Raw genomic sequence first — 19,002 nt, 5'->3', positions numbered from 1 at the left:
TAGTTTTTGCCACGTTTATAACCAGACCCCTAGATACACAGAAGTCCTGGAAGCGGGTCAATAGCTTCTGTAGGCCCTGGGGAGTTTTTGAAATAAGCAGAGTATCATCTGCGAAGAGCAGAGTGGGGATCCTTACTCCCCCCAGACAGGGTGCGTCCGCTGGTTCTTGCTGGAGGTGCTCAACCACACCGTTTACGTATAGCGAAAAGAGTGTGGGAGCTAACACGCAACCCTGTCTGACTCCCCGACAGACCGGTATCCTGTCCGTTATTTCCCCATTTTGCCCCCATCGGACCTGGGCATAATTACTGGTGTGGAGTTTGATGAGTAGGGATAGAATGTAGGGGGGCAGTCCCAGTCCCTGAAGCACCCTCCAGAGTTCCTCCCTAGGAACCAGGTCAAAAGCAGTCTTCAGGTCAATGAAGGCCAAATAAAGACTGCCCTTGCCTAGTTCCACAATTTTCCAATTTAAGAGTGCTAATCTGAAAACCTGCTCGATGGTCCCCGTTCCTGAGCGGAACCCAGCCTGAAAGTCAGATAGCACTCTATTTTCTTCCACCCTGTTAAGAATCCTGCCCAGAATTACCTTTCCTGACACCTTTTGGGTAGAATCGATCAGGCTTATTGGCCTATAGTTCCCTGGGCTGTTCCTACAGCCCTTTTTATAGATGGGGACGACCACCGCCCCTTTCCATGAATCAGGTACAGGACCACCCTTTAAGATATCATTTAAAAGGGCAGCAATTACACTGCCCCAGTCAGATGGGTAAGCACGTAGGAGGTCGCCCGGAAGACCATCCGGTCCTGGAGCTTTCCGCGGTGCCACCCATTTTATGACATCCTCGACCTCCCTACCTGTAAAAAGATCTAAAGTGACGTCTCCTAACGAGGCTGGGGCAGGGGCAGGATCGTTTAGGGGGCCATCTACAGGAGAATATAGGGATCCAAAGTGTTTCGACCAACTCTGGGGAGGGATATTACAGGTCCTCAAAGTATCGTCGGGTCTGTTGCGGGCACCCACCAGTTTCCCAAAACCTCTAGCATCCTTGCGTTTACTGGCAGCTAGTAAGTCAGCCCAAAATTTTTCCTCCCAGTCCTTCTTCGCAATTTGGAGGGACCTGGAGTAAGCCTTCCTAGCCTCTCTGATCTTAATTTGAAATATGGTGCATGCCTGTCCTTTCACCCTGCGATGGTGCCGTTTCTGGTGCAAGGGTGCCTCCGTTGCATGCAGGATTGTTTTTGTGCAGGAAGGGGCACAAAAACAATGCTAATAGGTGTTTTCTTTTGTCTATCGAAAGAGGAAACAATAAGGCGAAATGAACATATTTACCCTCATTAAGCTTCATCTCGTGAAGCGTACAGATTTGGCGCTTCCCCAGGTTTACATGACTTTGTAAATCTGGGGCAGCATCAAATTCCATTGTTGTTGTGTGGAAAACACACTGCAATGCCCATAGATTGCCTCCGGGGTGCAGAGTAAGGCAACACAGCGATTTACGCTGCATCGCGTTAGTCATGATTTATGAGGCCACTTAAAGCCATTCAAGGTGGCTTTGCGTGGCATCTAAATCAAAATGAGAGCTACATATCTGAAGCATGTACGGCAGGGTGTCGGAGTGTGTTACATTACACACATATTATATAGAGACGACTCATAAATGTTAAAGTCAGGAAATGTTACTTAAGACATTGAGGGCTACATGGCTTAAGAGTTAGATGTCATCCATACTGGTAGGCAATGGCGTAGCCTGGGCAAGGCCTCAGGGGTGGTTGCCCCGGGCGTAATATTCTTAGGGGTGAAAGATTTTAAAAGAAAAATACATTTGTGCTGAAATTGACTCGCGTCACGTAGGTGCTGTTGTCTGCAAGTGCAGGTTATGTTGTCTTGCCCGCCTTTCCCACAGAAGGGCTGCACAGAGCTGTCGCCCTAATGCATCTCTCATGGTCTCAGGGCAGGTGGGAGCTGCTTGTGATGTTTCCGTGTCATGAGAGCCATGCCGCCCAGAGGCACGACAGTGGAACTGCTCTTGTGGTACCACAGATCTGTACAAGGAATTTGTTACAGCTTTTTGGCAGGCAGTAGGAGCATTTCAAGCCTGAGTTCCGCACTTACTGCCCGACGTCATGTGTCAATTTGAGTCACCCAGGGGTGTGGCATCCATTAATTCTTTAATCTATTAGTCAGTCTTTCACAATTCATTCTGTCCTTTCATCTGTGTTCCCATCCATATCCAAACCTATGCAACCATTTCCAAACCTATCCATCATTTCACTCATCCATCCATCCCTCCATCCACCCTTTCACTCATTCATCCATCCATTCGCTCATCCATCCAATCATTTACCGTCTCACCCATCCAGCCATCCTTTCACTTACTCATCCATCCATCCATTCACCCAGTCACTCTTCTGTCCATTTGTCCATTCATTCACCATTTCAGTCATCCATCCACCCTTTCTTCCAGCTCTTCACCCTCCCTTTCACTCATCTATGCATTCTTTCGTTCATCCATCCTTATATCCTTCTTTTCACTGATCCATACACCTATTCACCATCCATCTTGTCAATCATCCATCCATACTTTCACTCATCCATCCATCCTTCCCGTCTCTCTCCATCCCCCTTTCACTTAGCCATCCTTTCACTCATCCATCCACCCAACAATCCATCCACTCATCTACTCATGAATCCATCCATTGACCCTATCCCTCATGCATCCATCCACCCTTTCACTCATCCATCCATCCTTTTGCTCATCTACCCTCACTTTCACTCACTCATCCATCCTTACATTCTCCCTCATCCATCCATTCACCCTTTCACTTATCAATTTATCAATCCATCCATCATTTCACTCATCTATCCATCCTTCACTCGTCCATCATCCACCCTTTGACTCATCTATCCATCCTTTGACTCATTCATCCACCCTTTTACCCATCCATCCACCCTTTTACCCATCCATTCACCCTTTTGCCCATCATCCACTCTTTTACCCATAGATCCACCATTCCACCCATACATCTATTTATTTACCCTTTCTCTCATGCACCCTTCCACTCACTCACTCTTCCATCCATCCATCCTTTCATTATCCATCCATTCATCCTTTCACTCATCCATTCATACCTTCACTCATCCATCCAGCCATTTACCTATTCCTTCACTTACTTACTCACCCACCTTTTCACATTAATTATGAGCTCAGCCTTTGTCTGCAGAGTTGCAGACAGAAGAGACCCATCAAGAACTTCACCCTTGCTGTTGTTCCCAAAGGGGCGGGGAAGGGAAGGTTTCACTATGCCCCTGCACATAGGCAATCTGAAAACTTTGAACTCATGCATGATGCCTAGTGCCGAGACCTGAGGTGACTGTGACATTGTGGTGTTTCTAGGGCTTTAAGTGGGTTGAAAAAAGTTGGGGGTCTCTCCAAAGGGCGTGTCCGATGTAATTAAGGGTGTGGCTTCAAACAGGGTAGATGAAAATCTATGCTTAGCATAGTGTGCTGCACAAATGGTATTCTGCTACTTCTATTATTGCATCCAGATATATAATACATCACACCTACAAGAAGCCAGGACTATTGCCTTTTTCAATGGTTGTTAGTTGCATAAAATAAAAAAGCAGCAACTATGGCTTTGTTGTATATAAATTGACAATGCTTCAGTTCTCAAATGATCAGACTGTGAAAGACCCTTAACCCCTTCTTTGTAACTTCTTTCGCTGGCTTCTATACATTAAAGAGATTCTGTACATTTCCTTGATTTCGTGAGGTGCAGCATTTTTCTTAATGTAACCAGAATACCCTGCCCTAGACCGAGGCAGGCGGAGGCCCATCACGTGGTTTAACAGCCCAGACTGGCCCATTGTCATTCTGTAGGTGACAGTCAGCCGTCATACAGAATAACAATGGGCTGCTATTGGGCTCAGAAGAGGAATGCGAGGCGGCCCCATCAGGGAGTTGAGGCTTCTCGCAGGGGAACAGTGCTGTTCCCTAATGCCCAAAATTATGGATGTAAGGCGTCCATAAAAGGGATCTTCACGGACAACGGAAGTTTGATCCAAATCAGGGTCGGTCTGTGAAATTTAGGGACGGTTGGTTACCCTACTTGAAGGTCAGGCTGGCAGGCACCAACTCCAGCCCGGCCAGCCCAGCCGATGGCAGCTGATGTGGGGGTGGCTGAAGCCCGTTCTGCCCAATGGGCGTTGCAAACCATGACGTGAGAGCAGGAATTTGGAATTCAGGTCGTGTTGAGGTACCATCTTGTGTTCCATCAGAGCAAACGCTATTACCAGTACCTTACGTGTAAAGTAGACCGAAACATCAAGAGGTTGTGACTTATCGGTTAGAGCTGCAGAGCTGGGGAACCATGTTCGAGTCAGGTAGGAGGCTCAAACATCCTGTGATTCTGGGCAAATAACTTAATCTCTTTGTGCGTAAAAATGCATATGTCCCTCTGTAATGCAACTGGTGCTTATGTAAAGGCCTGGTTCATTCGAGTCAAGTTCGCGGTATAGATATCTGTAAAAAAAAAAAAAAAAAAGAGCCAGAAAACATTTCCTTTGAGTAATTGGACCTTATTCGAGGCCTGCTCATGTCCAGGAGTATGTCATGTCCAGGAAAGTCAATATCTTTGCAGGAGTGTGATGTATTTTGGGGCTTTATATTGCAATCACACAACTTCCCAGCTACATTTGTTTCCAACAGGCTTGTAGCTTTGTCCTATGCCCATGTGTCGATGCACGTTTTATGTTCCTTTAACATTCTAGACTAAGCTGTATATAACAAATTACACGATCCAATTGCATATTTTTGAAAGCAACACTTCTATTTGCTTATACAGCTTAGGCGAAGAGCTGGTGATACCCCTCTGAAAATCATTGAACATGACAGGGATGTTCAGATGCTTTTATCACCGCAGAGCCCATGGCTTCCTATATTCATATCTACTCCACTGCAGGCTGCAGAAGAACCGAAATGTATAGATCCCGCGTTCCAAAGACTGTTTGCATGTGTAAGTTACCTTGGAGTACTCCTGACCTACTACTGCATCCCAAGAGTGAGCCAGGATTGCTCCAAGAGTAATTCACAGTAATGTCTTTGTGAGGATGCCCAATGCAGTGGCTGACGATAATACAGGTACTAGGTCTGGCCTAGAGACTCTCGCTGGCTAATGTAATTGCCCAAAACAATGCATCATATTAACAGTAATATTATGTACAGAAAGGTACTTTGGACCCTCCTTTAGTTACTGGTTTGTTGGAGTGTCAATAAAATATAGGGTCCGCCCACATGTAAGCACAGTACAGTATGGAAAGGTGCAGCCATCTTCAGACACTGGCTTCATTGGGGGTGTTAGTCTTATCTGGAGTCAGCCCTCAGGCCAGTAGTTCGACCTCTGCACAGCAGTCTAGATTTGATTGGACAGCCACAGTGTGCGAATGCCTCAGTAGTAACGGACTATTTTTTGTCCGCCCTTTGTAGAGGCAAATTTGGAAATTAACTTACTGTGCAAACTGGAAGAAGTCAAGGCTAATTTTGAGAATCATTCTTTGATGCGAAATGAATAATACTGAAGTATGAAAAGGTTGCATTGCCAGTTTAATGCCTTGCTTTTAGGTTTTGATTTGTTATTTTTAACAAATATATGCTTTTAATATATATTTAACTTTCACCTGGCAACTATTAATTGGCAGAGATTACTTATACATTACTTTTCAAACAACCACACTATATTCTTTCGGTGATTGGGTTATTTATTCACTCTATTTTAAACAACTCTTTTCTTTTGGAAGGACTTTATCCTTCATCTAGAATACATAAATACCATACATGTATTTACATATAACACAATTTACACAATACTTACAGCAATATACAAGACCAACATTTTTTTGCAACATATACAATACTTTTGCACAAAACTTTATACATACAAGACTACATCAAAACAAACCAATGTGCCACATATAATCAAGTAATGGCTCAATTTAGATGTCATTAAGCGTTTATAGCTTTATTGTTTTCTTTTTGAATCAATTATATTTCTTTTTGATCCTTTTTCCACATTCAGCTAATTTAATAGCAATTGCCTGGGTCCTGTCTACTGGGCCTATCCCCCCCCTTTTTTGTAATCAACTATTAATTGGCGGCACGGCATGTATCCTCTAGCAGTGCTTAAAGTCCGTCTGCTTCCCTAATAAGATGCCTGGATTGGGATACAATTTTAGCATTGACGATGTTGTAACTAAACCTTACTCTGCTCTCTGCATAAAAAGAACAAGAGCTGTTGTTTAATAAAGCACTCTGTCAGGGACTGTCCGGGACTATGTGGGGGACACAGTCAGGGACTTGGGCAAGGACTGGGAACTGGGTAGAAAATGTACACAGAAAGAGGAGTACAGCGCTGCCCAGGATCATACAGGGAGTCAGAGGAGAAAAAGAGATCCAAAGGGGACGGCTGTACAAGTGAACAAGATGGGTAAGACTCAGAAAAGAAGGGTACTCACAAGGCAATTTAGCATTCAGAATAACTACACCCAGGACGGATGTGCAAGACATAGATATGAAACATTAACAATAAAGGGGGGTGTGGGGTAAAGCACTCGGGCACTCCACACGGTAAGACTGAAGCTCAGTAAGTTTCTCACCCACAATTGCTGTTACAGATACTGACTGCAAATACCCACATGTAGGATATGCATGCAAAGGCAGGGTCTGTGGAGCTTATACCTATGGTGATGTTATAAATGTAACTCAAAGACAATACTCACTGTGAACAAGAAACACCACCTAGGTAGTCAGCTGTGCCCACGGATCCTGGCGATTAAACAGGAACACACAAGGTAGTAACAGCAAGGGGGTAGAACTAAAGACAAGCACAATAGACAAGGAGCTAGCAAGGAGGAGTGCTTAACAGAAAAGAAAGGTAATCATAGGGTACACTTGGCAGAAAGCAGGTAACAAACATACAAGGTAACAGAAGCAAGACAGCAGACTAGAAAGACCAAAAACCAGAACTGGAACCAAGGAAATGGGAAGATAAGCAGGGAGTGGAAAAGGATATACAGAAGGGGAGGCTGCAAAGGTATACCAGAATAGTGCAGGTTCAGGAATCAAGAAAACAAAGAAGCATTGAAGGCAGTGCTGGGGCAGGAACAAGATTTGAGCTAAGGCTCAGGAGTCAAGGTAGCACTGCAGACAGTGCTGGTTCAGGCCCATGGAATTACTCAAGCTTCAGGAGTCAAGGGAGCACTGTAGGCAGTGCTAGTTCAGGAACAGGGAAATTACTAGAGCTCAGGAGTCAAGGTAGCACTGCAGGCAGGGCTATTTCAGGAACAGGAAAATTACTAGAGCTCAGGAGTCAAGGTAGCACTGCAGGCAGTAGTGGTTTAAGGAAACAGGACATAGCTACAGCTCAGGAAACACGGAGTCAAGAGAGCACTGCAAGCAGGGCAAACCAGGAACAAGAAAATAGCTGAAGCCCAGGAACAGGAACACAGAATAACTATAGCTCAGGAACTCAGGAGACAAGACCACTGTAGGCAGTGCTAATTCAGGTACAAGGAATAGCTATAGCTCAGGAACTCAGGAAACAAGGTAGCAGTGCTAATTCAGGAGAAGGGAAACTGCTGCAGCAGTTCAGGAACAAGGAATACTAAGGCTCAGGGGTCAAGGTAGCACTGCAGGCAGTGCTAATTCAGGAACAAGAAAAACAGCAGCAGGTCAGGAACAAGGCACAACTAAAACTCAGGAAACACTAGAAACAAGGATGGCAAAAGCTCAGGGAGCACTGGAAACAAGGATCGGTCTCACCGGTAAACAGCTACTTTGACCAACCTGGGCCTGAAGGTAGCTGGGGCTTAAAAGAGCTCACAGTAATCATATGCATCAGGTGTGAGCAGGCTAGCAGCAGCCAGCCACAGGTGAGCTGAATTCCTCCACTCATCCTTGGCCTGCAGGAGTGGAGACAAAGCAGTGAGCAGGGAATTCTGGGTAATAGAGTTTCAGGCATGAGTAGGCTAGCTTCAAGTATAAGCAGGCTGGCTTTCACAAAACCCAGCATGGATTGGGAATGGATGTCAGTTCCTAATAAGTGTCCAAATGGCTGGAAGTCAGGATATGCATGCAGGGGAGAGTCTGGAAGCTTATTAGAAGACTGGAAAGTCCCACTATCTGGCCCCCTGGTGGTGGGCATGAGAGCACAGGGAGCGAATTGTGACACACTATTTATGCAAAACCTACAAAGCTGTCAATGGCAAAAATGCTTTATTTTTCAGTCCCGCTAAATCAGTGTGTTTCTTAAGTGTTGCATCTTGCCGTAGGTAGCACTAATAATGCATTAGTTGTGCCAGATGCCCCAGTTTACTAGAACTGTAGAAGCATTAGAACTTCATCTAAAAAATGAATGCACAGAAAACTTTTGTAATACTTGTGTTTAGTTACTGAATTCAGAATGCTTAATAATAATGAGTTTCTATTTTGTTTTTCAGATCCTGGCCATTATCTCCATCCTGTTCATTGTCCTGTCAACGATTGCATTGTCTCTCAACACACTACCTGAACTTCAAGAAATTGACGAATTTGGCCAACCTAATGACAACCCACAATTGGCCCATGTTGAAGCGGTTTGCATCGCGTGGTTCACCATGGAGTACCTTTTACGTTTCCTGTCCTCGCCAAACAAGTGGAAGTTTTTCAAAGGGCCCCTAAACGTCATTGACTTATTGGCCATCTTGCCGTATTATGTAACCATTTTTCTGACAGAGTCGAACAAGAGTGTGTTGCAATTCCAGAATGTCAGACGTGTGGTGCAGATATTTCGGATCATGAGGATATTGCGGATTCTTAAACTTGCCAGACATTCAACGGGCCTGCAGTCCCTTGGATTTACATTGAGGCGGAGTTACAATGAATTGGGATTGTTGATATTATTTTTAGCAATGGGTATAATGATATTTTCCAGCCTGGTATTTTTTGCTGAAAAAGATGAAGATGCCACCAAATTTACCAGTATTCCAGCGTCCTTTTGGTGGGCCACCATTACAATGACCACTGTCGGATATGGGGATATATATCCTAAAACTCTGCTTGGGAAGATTGTAGGTGGATTGTGCTGCATCGCAGGAGTGTTGGTGATTGCCTTGCCTATACCAATCATTGTGAACAATTTTTCGGAATTCTACAAAGAGCAAAAGCGTCAGGAAAAAGCCATCAAGCGAAGGGAGGCATTAGAGCGAGCTAAAAGAAATGGCAGCATCGTTTCCATGAATTTAAAAGATGCCTTTGCCCGCAGCATGGAGTTGATCGATATAGTGGTGGAAAAACCTGTAGAGGGAGATGACAAAAAGGACAAACCTGATGATAACCATCTATCTCCAAGTCGGTGGAAGTGGACACGAAGGACAATGTCTGACACAAGTTCCAATAAGTCATTCGACAACAAGTATCAAGAAGTTAGTCAGCATGACTCCCAAGAGCGTTTGAACAATCCTTCTACCAGTCCACAACATCTGAGCGCTCAGAAACTGCAGGAGCTATACAATGAAATCACAAAGACACAGTCTCAACCTAACCTCAACCTTAACCTTAACGCAGCAAGCAAGGAGCCTCCTGCCAATCTTCCTGCATATGAAGAAGAGATAGAAATGGAAGAGGTTTCGTCCAAAAAGAATCAATTGGCAGTTGTCAATACAGAGGTTATTACTGATATGAAAAGTGTATCTAGTATTGACAGTTTTGCCAGTTGTGCAACTGACTTCACAGAAACAGAAAGATCTCCAATCCAACCCTTCTCTGGCAGTACCACTGACATGAGATTCCCGCCAGTACCGCTTGCCGAAGAAGAGAACCCCTGCACGAAGGGTTCTCAGATCTTTTCTCGTTCAAGAAACAGGAATTTTGCCCCAAAAGATGTTACCTTTGAATACGTCGCCTCCCCTCCTGATATGAACAGTGGTGACAGTAGCACACAGGCTGTAATGCATGCTCCCATACAGCTTGACACTGTCATGGAGAGCCCAGAAGGCGCTCTGAAAATGAGCAACCCCTTCAAAGGAAGAGCACCCAAAGCCAATTTTACAGAAAATAGATTAAATTCTCCACAAACTCCACTCACTATTGGGAGACCATCAGACTCAGATAATTCCACACCCACCACACACCATCCCAGCACCAATCGCCTGCATGAATATTCCCGCCATGGAGAAAAACCACTCATAAACACAGATGTCTCGAGCATTTTCCAGGGATCGCTCACATCCTCACCCACTCCGATTCCAAAGCAAAACCGTTTTGCTGGCTCTTCCCAAAGGAAAGCAAGTTTCAGTGAAATAGACACAGGGGAAGACGAAGACTTCTTGGAGCTCCCTGGAGCAAAGCGCACGCCCCGCAATACCATGAAAAACTGTTATGTCGATTTGCACAGCGAAGGTAAAAACTTAACGGAAGGAGCCACAGTTGTGTCTTCTTCCACTCAAAAACTGGGTCAGAACTGCACTCAGGACCCACATATTGCAGGGAGTGAAGTGCAAACAACAGACAATGCCCAAGAGGGACACAAGATGGAAAACCATCTATTTACTCCGGAACTACATTCTATCCCGGGGGAAAAAGGTTATTCCCCCACGCGTGAAACCAGCATGTGACTAGTTATCAGAGCAATAAAGACTTCTTTCTTATGAGCGACAGGGTCGGTGATGCCTGTGAACTAAACATCAGAAGCCTAAAAGAAGTGCATACAGTAAACTGTTACTCTGCATGGCATGACAAGATGTATAGTTTAGGAAGTACTGTTTACCTATAGAGTTCAGGACTGCATTTTGTAACAGGAAAAGGACAGAATCACATCCAGGACAAGAAGGCACCCCCACAAGCAGGAGCCTGCGCCTGCGCAGTCGGACATTTGTGATCCTTTCACTGCTGCTGATGATTGACTTTAAACAATTTTAAACTTTCTTAGTTACCATGACTTTTAGAAAATTGCACAAGAAAGGACTCAATGTCAACGCATGCTTACATAAGGGTGTTATGGCTGGTACTTTAAGCTGAAAAAGATAAAACGTGTATATAGTTAGGGGACAAGAAAGCTAAAGTATCCAGAAAACATGGAGTTTACGGGGCACAGGCACTTCCTTCACAGCATGCAGCCTGGAGGATTTGTACAGACTTATGTTGCAAAACTGCAACCTTTACTTAAAGCATCTCACGTTACGTATCATGCTTTCTGTTTGAACGCTTGTTCATATGTTTGTCAGTGTGAATAAGTAGATTGTTTTTAATTTATTGTGACAGATCATTGCATTTTGCTTTGCATAAACTATGTTGATGCATCTGTACCACGCAGAAAAAAACCCAAGACCAGTCAAGATTTAATGACCAGAAGTAGAAGTGTGAAGACCGGTAGATATCTAATACCAAAATTGCCAAAATTCGCCAACAATGACACTGTTCCCTAAAACAAAATGGATACCGCACACTAAATATGTTTGTAGCCATGAATAGTGTCAAATGTCTATGAGCAGGTGCATATCTTTATAGAGTTGCTTCTCTCCCTTATTCGGGAAAACACAGTGTCAAAAGACCTTTATTTTTCTAGAACTGTTTCATAAGATGGCCGAACAGAAATGAGCCAGGCTGGCACGCCATCTTGTTTCATAGGAGCTGTGAAGGCACGTAGGAGTGTAGAGCTCAACTAGAGGGTGAAGAAATCTAAAAAGTGGGGTCTTCCACTGATCAGGCTCAAGAGTGGTTGGTCGTGCTGTAAACGCAGGAGCTGGTCTGCGGATTCTAGCCTTAAACTTGCATTTTCTAGGTGCCACCTCAGCCGCGAAATGGGGCATGGAAACTGCCAAGGGTTCATCTGGACAGGAGTCTGTCCATGTGTGGAATCACTTGGGAGGCATAAAAAGCCCTTAGGTCAATGGCCTCTTGTATTGTGATTGTCTCGGGCATTGAGACATGGAGAGGAGAAGTCCACCAGTAACCTCTGACATTTTGGTAGACTGAAAAGTGAGGTGAGGTAAATAAGCTAAATATTTAGAACTCATAAAGGACAGTAAACAGTGGAGAAGCATAAAATGTTGAGGCGAAAACCAGTAGAGAGTCTAGGTGCTGCAATGGGCAGTTTTGATTGGCCTAGAGGTTCTGTTCCAAAGTCCCTATGTCAGTACTTATGCCACAGGGCTACTTTCCAACATAACCACTGAAGATAACATAGATTCACAAATAGTGTAACTCTAATACAAATAAGACTTCTGCCTCAATCAGCCATTAAGACTTAGATTCAAGGACAATGTTCAACTTACTTCTAGTTTTGAATTTCAATATTCCATGCTTTATAAGCCCTGAACAGATTCACCAAGAAACAAGATGCATTACTGTTTTCACGTTTTCTTACTTTAAAGCTGATGACTCCAGATAAAAGCAACAAGTGGTCTAATAGTCCAAAGATAAAAAAAAAAACACAGGAGGAAAACTCCTCAGAGAAGGTAAAGCAAGACAACAAAAGCTTACATTCACCATTAGCAGTAGTCTACGTAGTAAACTGCACGCCATGGTTCTGGTTTTGCGAATAGGGTCTGGTCATTAACTCTAACACTAATACAATATATTGCTTTCAGTTTCTCAACAGAATATTTTGCTCCAATAATTTTTACAAAGTTTGTTGCACTCCGCTTACATATCTTTTATAACTTTGTCCCACCATTTCGGAAGTTAACTCACAAGTATTTTATTGTCTCCTGTGTTGATTTACAGTCTTGACCCATTGATGTTGTCAGTGACTCACAAACTTCCAGTCAACGTTTCTTATTCTGAAAGTGTTGGATTGTATTTTTTAAGTGCTGTACAGTTTTTAACCAAGGACTATTATTCAGCCAATTATTTTGTAGAAGAAAAAGCAAAGCCGAGCCCCATTGGAATCATCATTCAAAGCTCTTTCAGAGAACTGTCATATGTAAGCCATAACCACTGCATTTGTAATGCCTCACCATCTTAACCCACCGCAGTCCGATCTATGACAGGACACGTGAGACGTGGCCAAAGATGGCGGAGAGGACGAAGAGACACAATGGAATGACAATCGAAACATGCTTGCTTGAGATTTCCTGTGTGGTTTATGTTTACATTGTCTTAATAAGTTGGGTTTCATATAGAAAACAGGATGGGGTCACAATACATACCTGCATACACATCTGTCTTCACCACCATGGTTATAATTGGCACAGTTTCAAAATGGAAAAATGATATTGTATGTCATTGTGTTTTCTCTTAAGCCCTATGAATGAAAGCCATTGTTTATATTAAAGCGCAAATCATTGGGGAAAATGATCCACGACAATGCTTTTCAAAACAAACAACGATTGACAGTTCACCCTAATTTTGTTTGATTGGATTGATTGTCACCCAATGTTCCTTGAACAGTGACCACAGATACTGAATATTACCGTAGCCAGTTCTGAGCACGTAAAAGTTTCACAGGTCTAGGAATGCCCATTTTGCAGAGAACAGTGAGTCACAGTGCCACACATAGAGATTGCAAATTGAATTACACAATGCATGGTTTGTACGAAAACAAATGAGATTTGAAACGTTGACCTGTATGGAATAGTTCTGAGCTTGGAAAACATACACATGGATGAGCAAAATTCCATTTGAAAGGGGAAACACATCCTAAGACCAGAGTAAGTGATTTTAACCAGTGTTTATGTGTCCATTCATGGCTCCTTACTAGGAGCTGATGGATCAATACTTTGACTTACTATCTGTTAGTTATCAAAGCTTCGACATTCTCTGGAAATAGATGCTACCTGCTAAGAACTGTTCCACCTATGACTTGTTCAAGGCTCTCATAAACATAACTGATTTTGAACCATTGAAACGCTTCACTGTGTTCTGTTACTATATCATGGGCAGCTCCTAGTGATTTATTGTTAGGATGTACATTGTAAGAGTGCTCAGCTCAAAGGCTGTAGAATGCTGCACAAAACCAACAATCATTGCACCAAAATATTTTATTGGAATCAAATCAAACTTGGTGTCAGCTTGGTGTCAGATCTCTATTAGGTTTCATGTTGATGCTCTTAATTTCCACAGCTCTTGCCAGACGTATCCTTAGTCTGCCCTCTGTTGTAAATGTCCTGTAGGCAGTGAGCTTATATGTCAGTGCAACTGATGCAAGCACAGTTTGACAAGTGTAGCCATAAAAACATGGTGGAACAAATACCTTTTTTTTAGGAATGCTCATGTTTTTTATGCACAAGGCAAGGAATTCTCAGGTTCTCTCTCACAAATATTTAGGCACTCTAATGAGATAAGGAAGAGCTACAAACCCTTTTACAGCCAAACAAAATCCTGTGATCTCAATAATATGAGTGGAAGAATCTCTGCTGCGCTTTCTCCACACAGCTACCCTGCACATTCTCTTGTAACTGTGCCTCGAGATGAGTTCCTTTTTTGTCTCATGACCATCTTGGACCTAGATCATCTCTATGTGCATCTTCACCTTCTTCTCTCAACTTGCGTGTTGTATCTACTTTAAGGTAATTCTCTATGATACTCTGAAGCAGAGCGAAGGACAGCACAGTCACTTACACTCTGTGCCACCTTTGTTTTCTGTGGCATGCCCCCTTTGTTTAGTGCTCAGTGCAAGAGCATTCTAAAATGTTGCTGTCAACTGTGAAGCGGGTCAAACCTAAGATGGAGAACTACCCGTCAAGCTAGGAAGAACCCACAATCCCAGATCAGCCAGGGAACGTCATGCATGAAAAAAGCATTCAACGGATGGGATGGTTTTTAACAACAGACATACAACACACATCAAGTGCCATTGAAAAATACATGGAACTGCTCAGAAAGATACAATTGATCCATATTTCCTTGGTTAAGAATCCAGTTGTTTGGAAGATACCAAACAACAAAGCTCTAGCATTGGCTTTTAGTATACAGGTGTCTTAACTTTTCACGTGCAATACCTTGAAGTACACTACAGCAGAAAAGTTAAGAAGGGCACTCTGGCATCTTAAGAGTTTGAGACCCTTAACCTCAGCGCACTTTAGCTGTGCGCGGTTGTCTCTACGACACTCCGCATAAATTCTTAACACATTCAGAACTAGACTTTATCTTCTCAAGATTCAAATTTTATCATGTTTGTAACCAAAAATAATTCAAAACATTGTACACATTTGCTCTAACAAAGTATTTTTCATTCAATACATGATTATTCTAAAGTTCACAAGTTTCAAAACAAACATATTTCTTTTGCATAGATGACTTTTTCTCTTGCGCCCAATGCATTTCAAGCTCTTGGAGCTCTTCCTCAGGGGCCTGTAAACTGAATAGTAATTTTGCATTACTGCCAACATTGTTTTGTACACACAGAAAACCAAAACATCATTATGTACAGGGAATTATTTCAAAAAAACACTCAAGAAGACATGACGGAATGTTAAGACCACAGATAACCCACACCACTGTGAAGAAAAATTTAATCACCCAAAGTTTCTAAAAAAACCGACTCACTGTTGTCAATGTCACCAAATGGCTCAATCTAAACCGGAAATAAACGCAAAACAAGGAGTTTGTACCTCGCAGCTACTTTACACTCGTTATCCCTAAATAAAACTGGACTGTCACAGTGTTCACCCTTCGCTTACCGCAAAATCTCTCGGAGGCTCAAAGCGGAATGTTCAGCTCAGTGGAGGCTCTTGTGGATTCTGAAAAAATAACAGTGAACAAATCTCTCACTACCGGGTTCACAACCCTCCTCACCAGGATTCTTCTGACACGCACTCTGTCTCACAGCCTCTTACCTCAACTCGGTGTACTGTAGTTTCTAAATCCAACTCTCTATTCCGTTTCTGCTCACTATCTGCCACTCGAAAACTCCGACCAGCTACACTGAACCACCATGGCTCACGCTTCATGTATAGCGTGGCGCTGTAAACAAACACTGAAAAAGGACTCTGACAAAGCTCTGTGCTCACAGAAACTGCGGGCGCCATATTGGAGAGATGAAAAACGGCTTGCTTAACAACACTAACTCACCTAAAGGTGTAATCCAAATCCCCAAAGAAAATCTAAATGAGAAATAATAAAAAAGGAACGTGGTGAAAAAAGAAAAGATAACAGATACGAAAAATAGATGAGAAAAATGGTGCAATAATTCATGTCTTTAACCTCTCTTTCATGTTTCTGATATTATCAATATACAGCTGTATGAAATGCACGCATCTTGCTGATGCAGGTTCAACTGGCAAAAGGATTCAAATAAAACACGATAGATCTACTTTCTCATTTAACCCTTTAGGTTCTTGTGTTGACAAAAGCCTGATCCAATGTATCTCTCTTTGGAGGAGGGACCTGGTGAGATCAACCCCCTCGTATGTCTTAACAGCTTCCAGTATGGAGTACCTGATTTGAGCAATGCTGTGGTTATTGTCATTCCAGTGTTTTGCCAAATTGCTTTTTAAATTTTTGTTCCTTATTGTGCTCTTGTGTTCGGTTATTCTTTTTTTCAATTGTCTCTCCGTTTTCCCTACGTAAATTTTTCCGCAGGGGCATTTGATGTAGTAGATGAGGTTCTTGGAATTGCAGTCTCCATTATAATGAAGTATAATTTCTTTTCCAGTTTGTGGATGATGCAACTTGTTGCCTACGATTACATTGGAACAATGTACACAATTCTGGCATTTCTTCATTCCTCTGTAGGTTACTTCTGTCTCTCTTGTCGGAGTCATCAACAGTTCTTTAAGGTTCTTTGACCTTGTATATGCAAATATTGGTTTCTTGTCGAAAATGCCATTGAAGTCATCTTCGTTCTTTAACAGATCCCAATGTTTATTGATGATTGATTTCATTTTTTGAGAAGAGGTAGAAAATTTTGACACAAACACGTGCCTATCCATAGTTTTTTTGGGCTTCTGAATTAACAAGTTATCTCTGCTGTATGTATCGATCCTGTTTTTAGCTGTGGATAAGATGTCGTCAGGGTAACCTCGTTCTTTGTATCGTTGGTGTTGTACTATGAGATTCTCTTTTAGATCTTCCTCATGAGAACATATCCTTTTGATTCGCATATATTGTGACACCGGTAGGTTGTTTTTCAGATTCTGGGGATGGAAACTTTGAAATAACAAAGAATTGTTCACATCTGTGTCTTTTCTAAAAACTTTAGTTTTAATCTGGGTATCTTCAATCTTAATCAGAACATCTAAAAATGGCAATTCCTTGTCACTTATGACATGAGTGAACTCAATGTTCTCTTCGCAGTGATTCAGTCTGTCAATTTCGAATTCTAGGCTTTCTTTTGTTCCAGACCATAATACAAATATGTCATCTATAAATCTGCGATATAAGATTGCATGTTCCTTCCAAGAGTCATTCGTATATATATGGTCCGCTTCAAATTTTGCCATAAAGGTATTCGCATATGCCGGTGCCCCAGCAAATCCCATAGACGTTCCGTTCTGTTGGAAATAGAACTTTGATGCCCATTCAAAATAACTGTGGTATAAACAAAAATGTAACAATTCCAAAATGAAGACTCTTTCCGCTTTTACTGATGGTTGTTGTAGCAAAGCCCACTCCACTGCCTCCATACCAGATTGATGAGGAATGGAAGTGTACAATGACTTTACGTCGATAGTGCACACCAAAGTAGAACATGTTAATTGAATCCCTTTTAATGTGAGTAAAAAATCATTAGTGTCCTTGATATAAGACGGCCATTTCTGGACGAATTGTTGAAGAAATTTGTCGATGTATTGACCTAGTGGTTCAAATACTGTCCCACATCCAGTCACAATGGGACGCATAGGTGGATCGTATAGATTTTTGTGCACCTTGGGGAGCATATAGAGGCGTGGTCTTCTCGGAAATTGCACGGTCAGATATTGTTTGGTCTTAGCAGTGATGTGCCCTGATTCAAGGGCGTTGGTCAAAATGTCATTGAGGGTAGCTTGTAAATCTTCAATCGGGTCTTTATCCAACTCAAAGTAAATAGAGGTGTCGGCCACATGTTCTTCCACTTTGTGATTGTACATTGTTCTGTCCATCACTATAATGGCACCTCCTTTATCTGCCTTCTGTATAAGAATACTCTGGTTTTCCTGAAGTCCTTTTAAGATGGTTTTATCATATACAGAAAGATTCTTTCTTTTGGATTTCCTCAAATTCAAACTTTCCAAATCGTTGATGACTGATTTTTCAAAAGCTTCCAATATTTTGTGGGTTGATGGTGCTTGGAATTTTGATTTGGGTTTGAATTCTAGAAATTCAGGTTCTTCTTTATCAGTTGAAGGTGACATTGACAACAGTGAGTCGGTTTTTTTAGAAACTTTGGGTGATTAAATTTTTCTTCACAGTGGTGTGGGTTATCTGTGGTCTTAACATTCCGTCATGTCTTCTTGAGTGTTTTTTTGAAATAATTCCCTGTACATAATGATGTTTTGGTTTTCTGTGTGTACAAAACAATGTTGGCAGTAATGCAAAATTACTATTCAGTTTACAGGCCCCTGAGGAAGAGCTCCAAGAGCTTGAAATGCATTGGGCGCAAGAGAAAAAGTCATCTATGCAAAAGAAATATGTTTGTTTTGAAACTTGTGAACTTTAGAATAATCATGTATTGAATGAAAAATACTTTGTTAGAGCAAATGTGTACAATGTTTTGAATTATTTTTGGTTACAAACATGATAAAATTTGAATCTTGAGAAGATAAAGTCTAGTTCTGAATGTGTTAAGAATTTATGCGGAGTGTCGTAGAGACAACCGCGCACAGCTAAAGTGCGCTGAGGTTAAGGGTCTCAAACTCTTAAGATAGGTTATTCAGTTTAGGCGCGTCACAGGACAAACGTGCCACCACGGCAGCACGCTGGTAGTTTAAAAATCATAATTTGAAAAATTAGTTTAAATTCACAATAACTTTTGAGAAAAAGCTCGAGTGCTCCTCCTCCCATTTATAATTCACTCTGGCATCTTGCCATCCTAGGCACTAGCCAATAA

At 42.3% G+C, this 19,002-nt stretch overlaps 1 protein-coding gene across 4 annotated transcripts in view; it reads left to right on the top strand.

The window, feature by feature from the left end:
• KCNB2 (potassium voltage-gated channel subfamily B member 2) overlaps nt 1-13,877 on the top strand; it is a 1,207,953-nt gene extending 1,194,076 nt beyond the window's left edge. For all 4 annotated transcript variants that reach the window (XM_078687150.1, XM_078687151.1, XM_078687152.1 and 1 more), the window contains one exon: nt 8,495-13,877. In XM_078687150.1, the coding sequence (XP_078543276.1) occupies nt 8,495-10,648 (2,154 nt within the window). In that variant the 3' untranslated portion in view covers nt 10,649-13,877. The remainder of the gene's footprint in view (nt 1-8,494) is intronic.
• Nucleotides 13,878-19,002: the final 5,125 nt, after the last annotated feature.

This window comes from Lissotriton helveticus, chromosome 4_1, assembly GCF_964261635.1.
Source record: "Lissotriton helveticus chromosome 4_1, aLisHel1.1, whole genome shotgun sequence".
NCBI lineage: Eukaryota > Metazoa > Chordata > Amphibia > Caudata > Salamandridae > Lissotriton > Lissotriton helveticus.
This window is presented reverse-complemented; position numbering and strand designations above follow the sequence as displayed.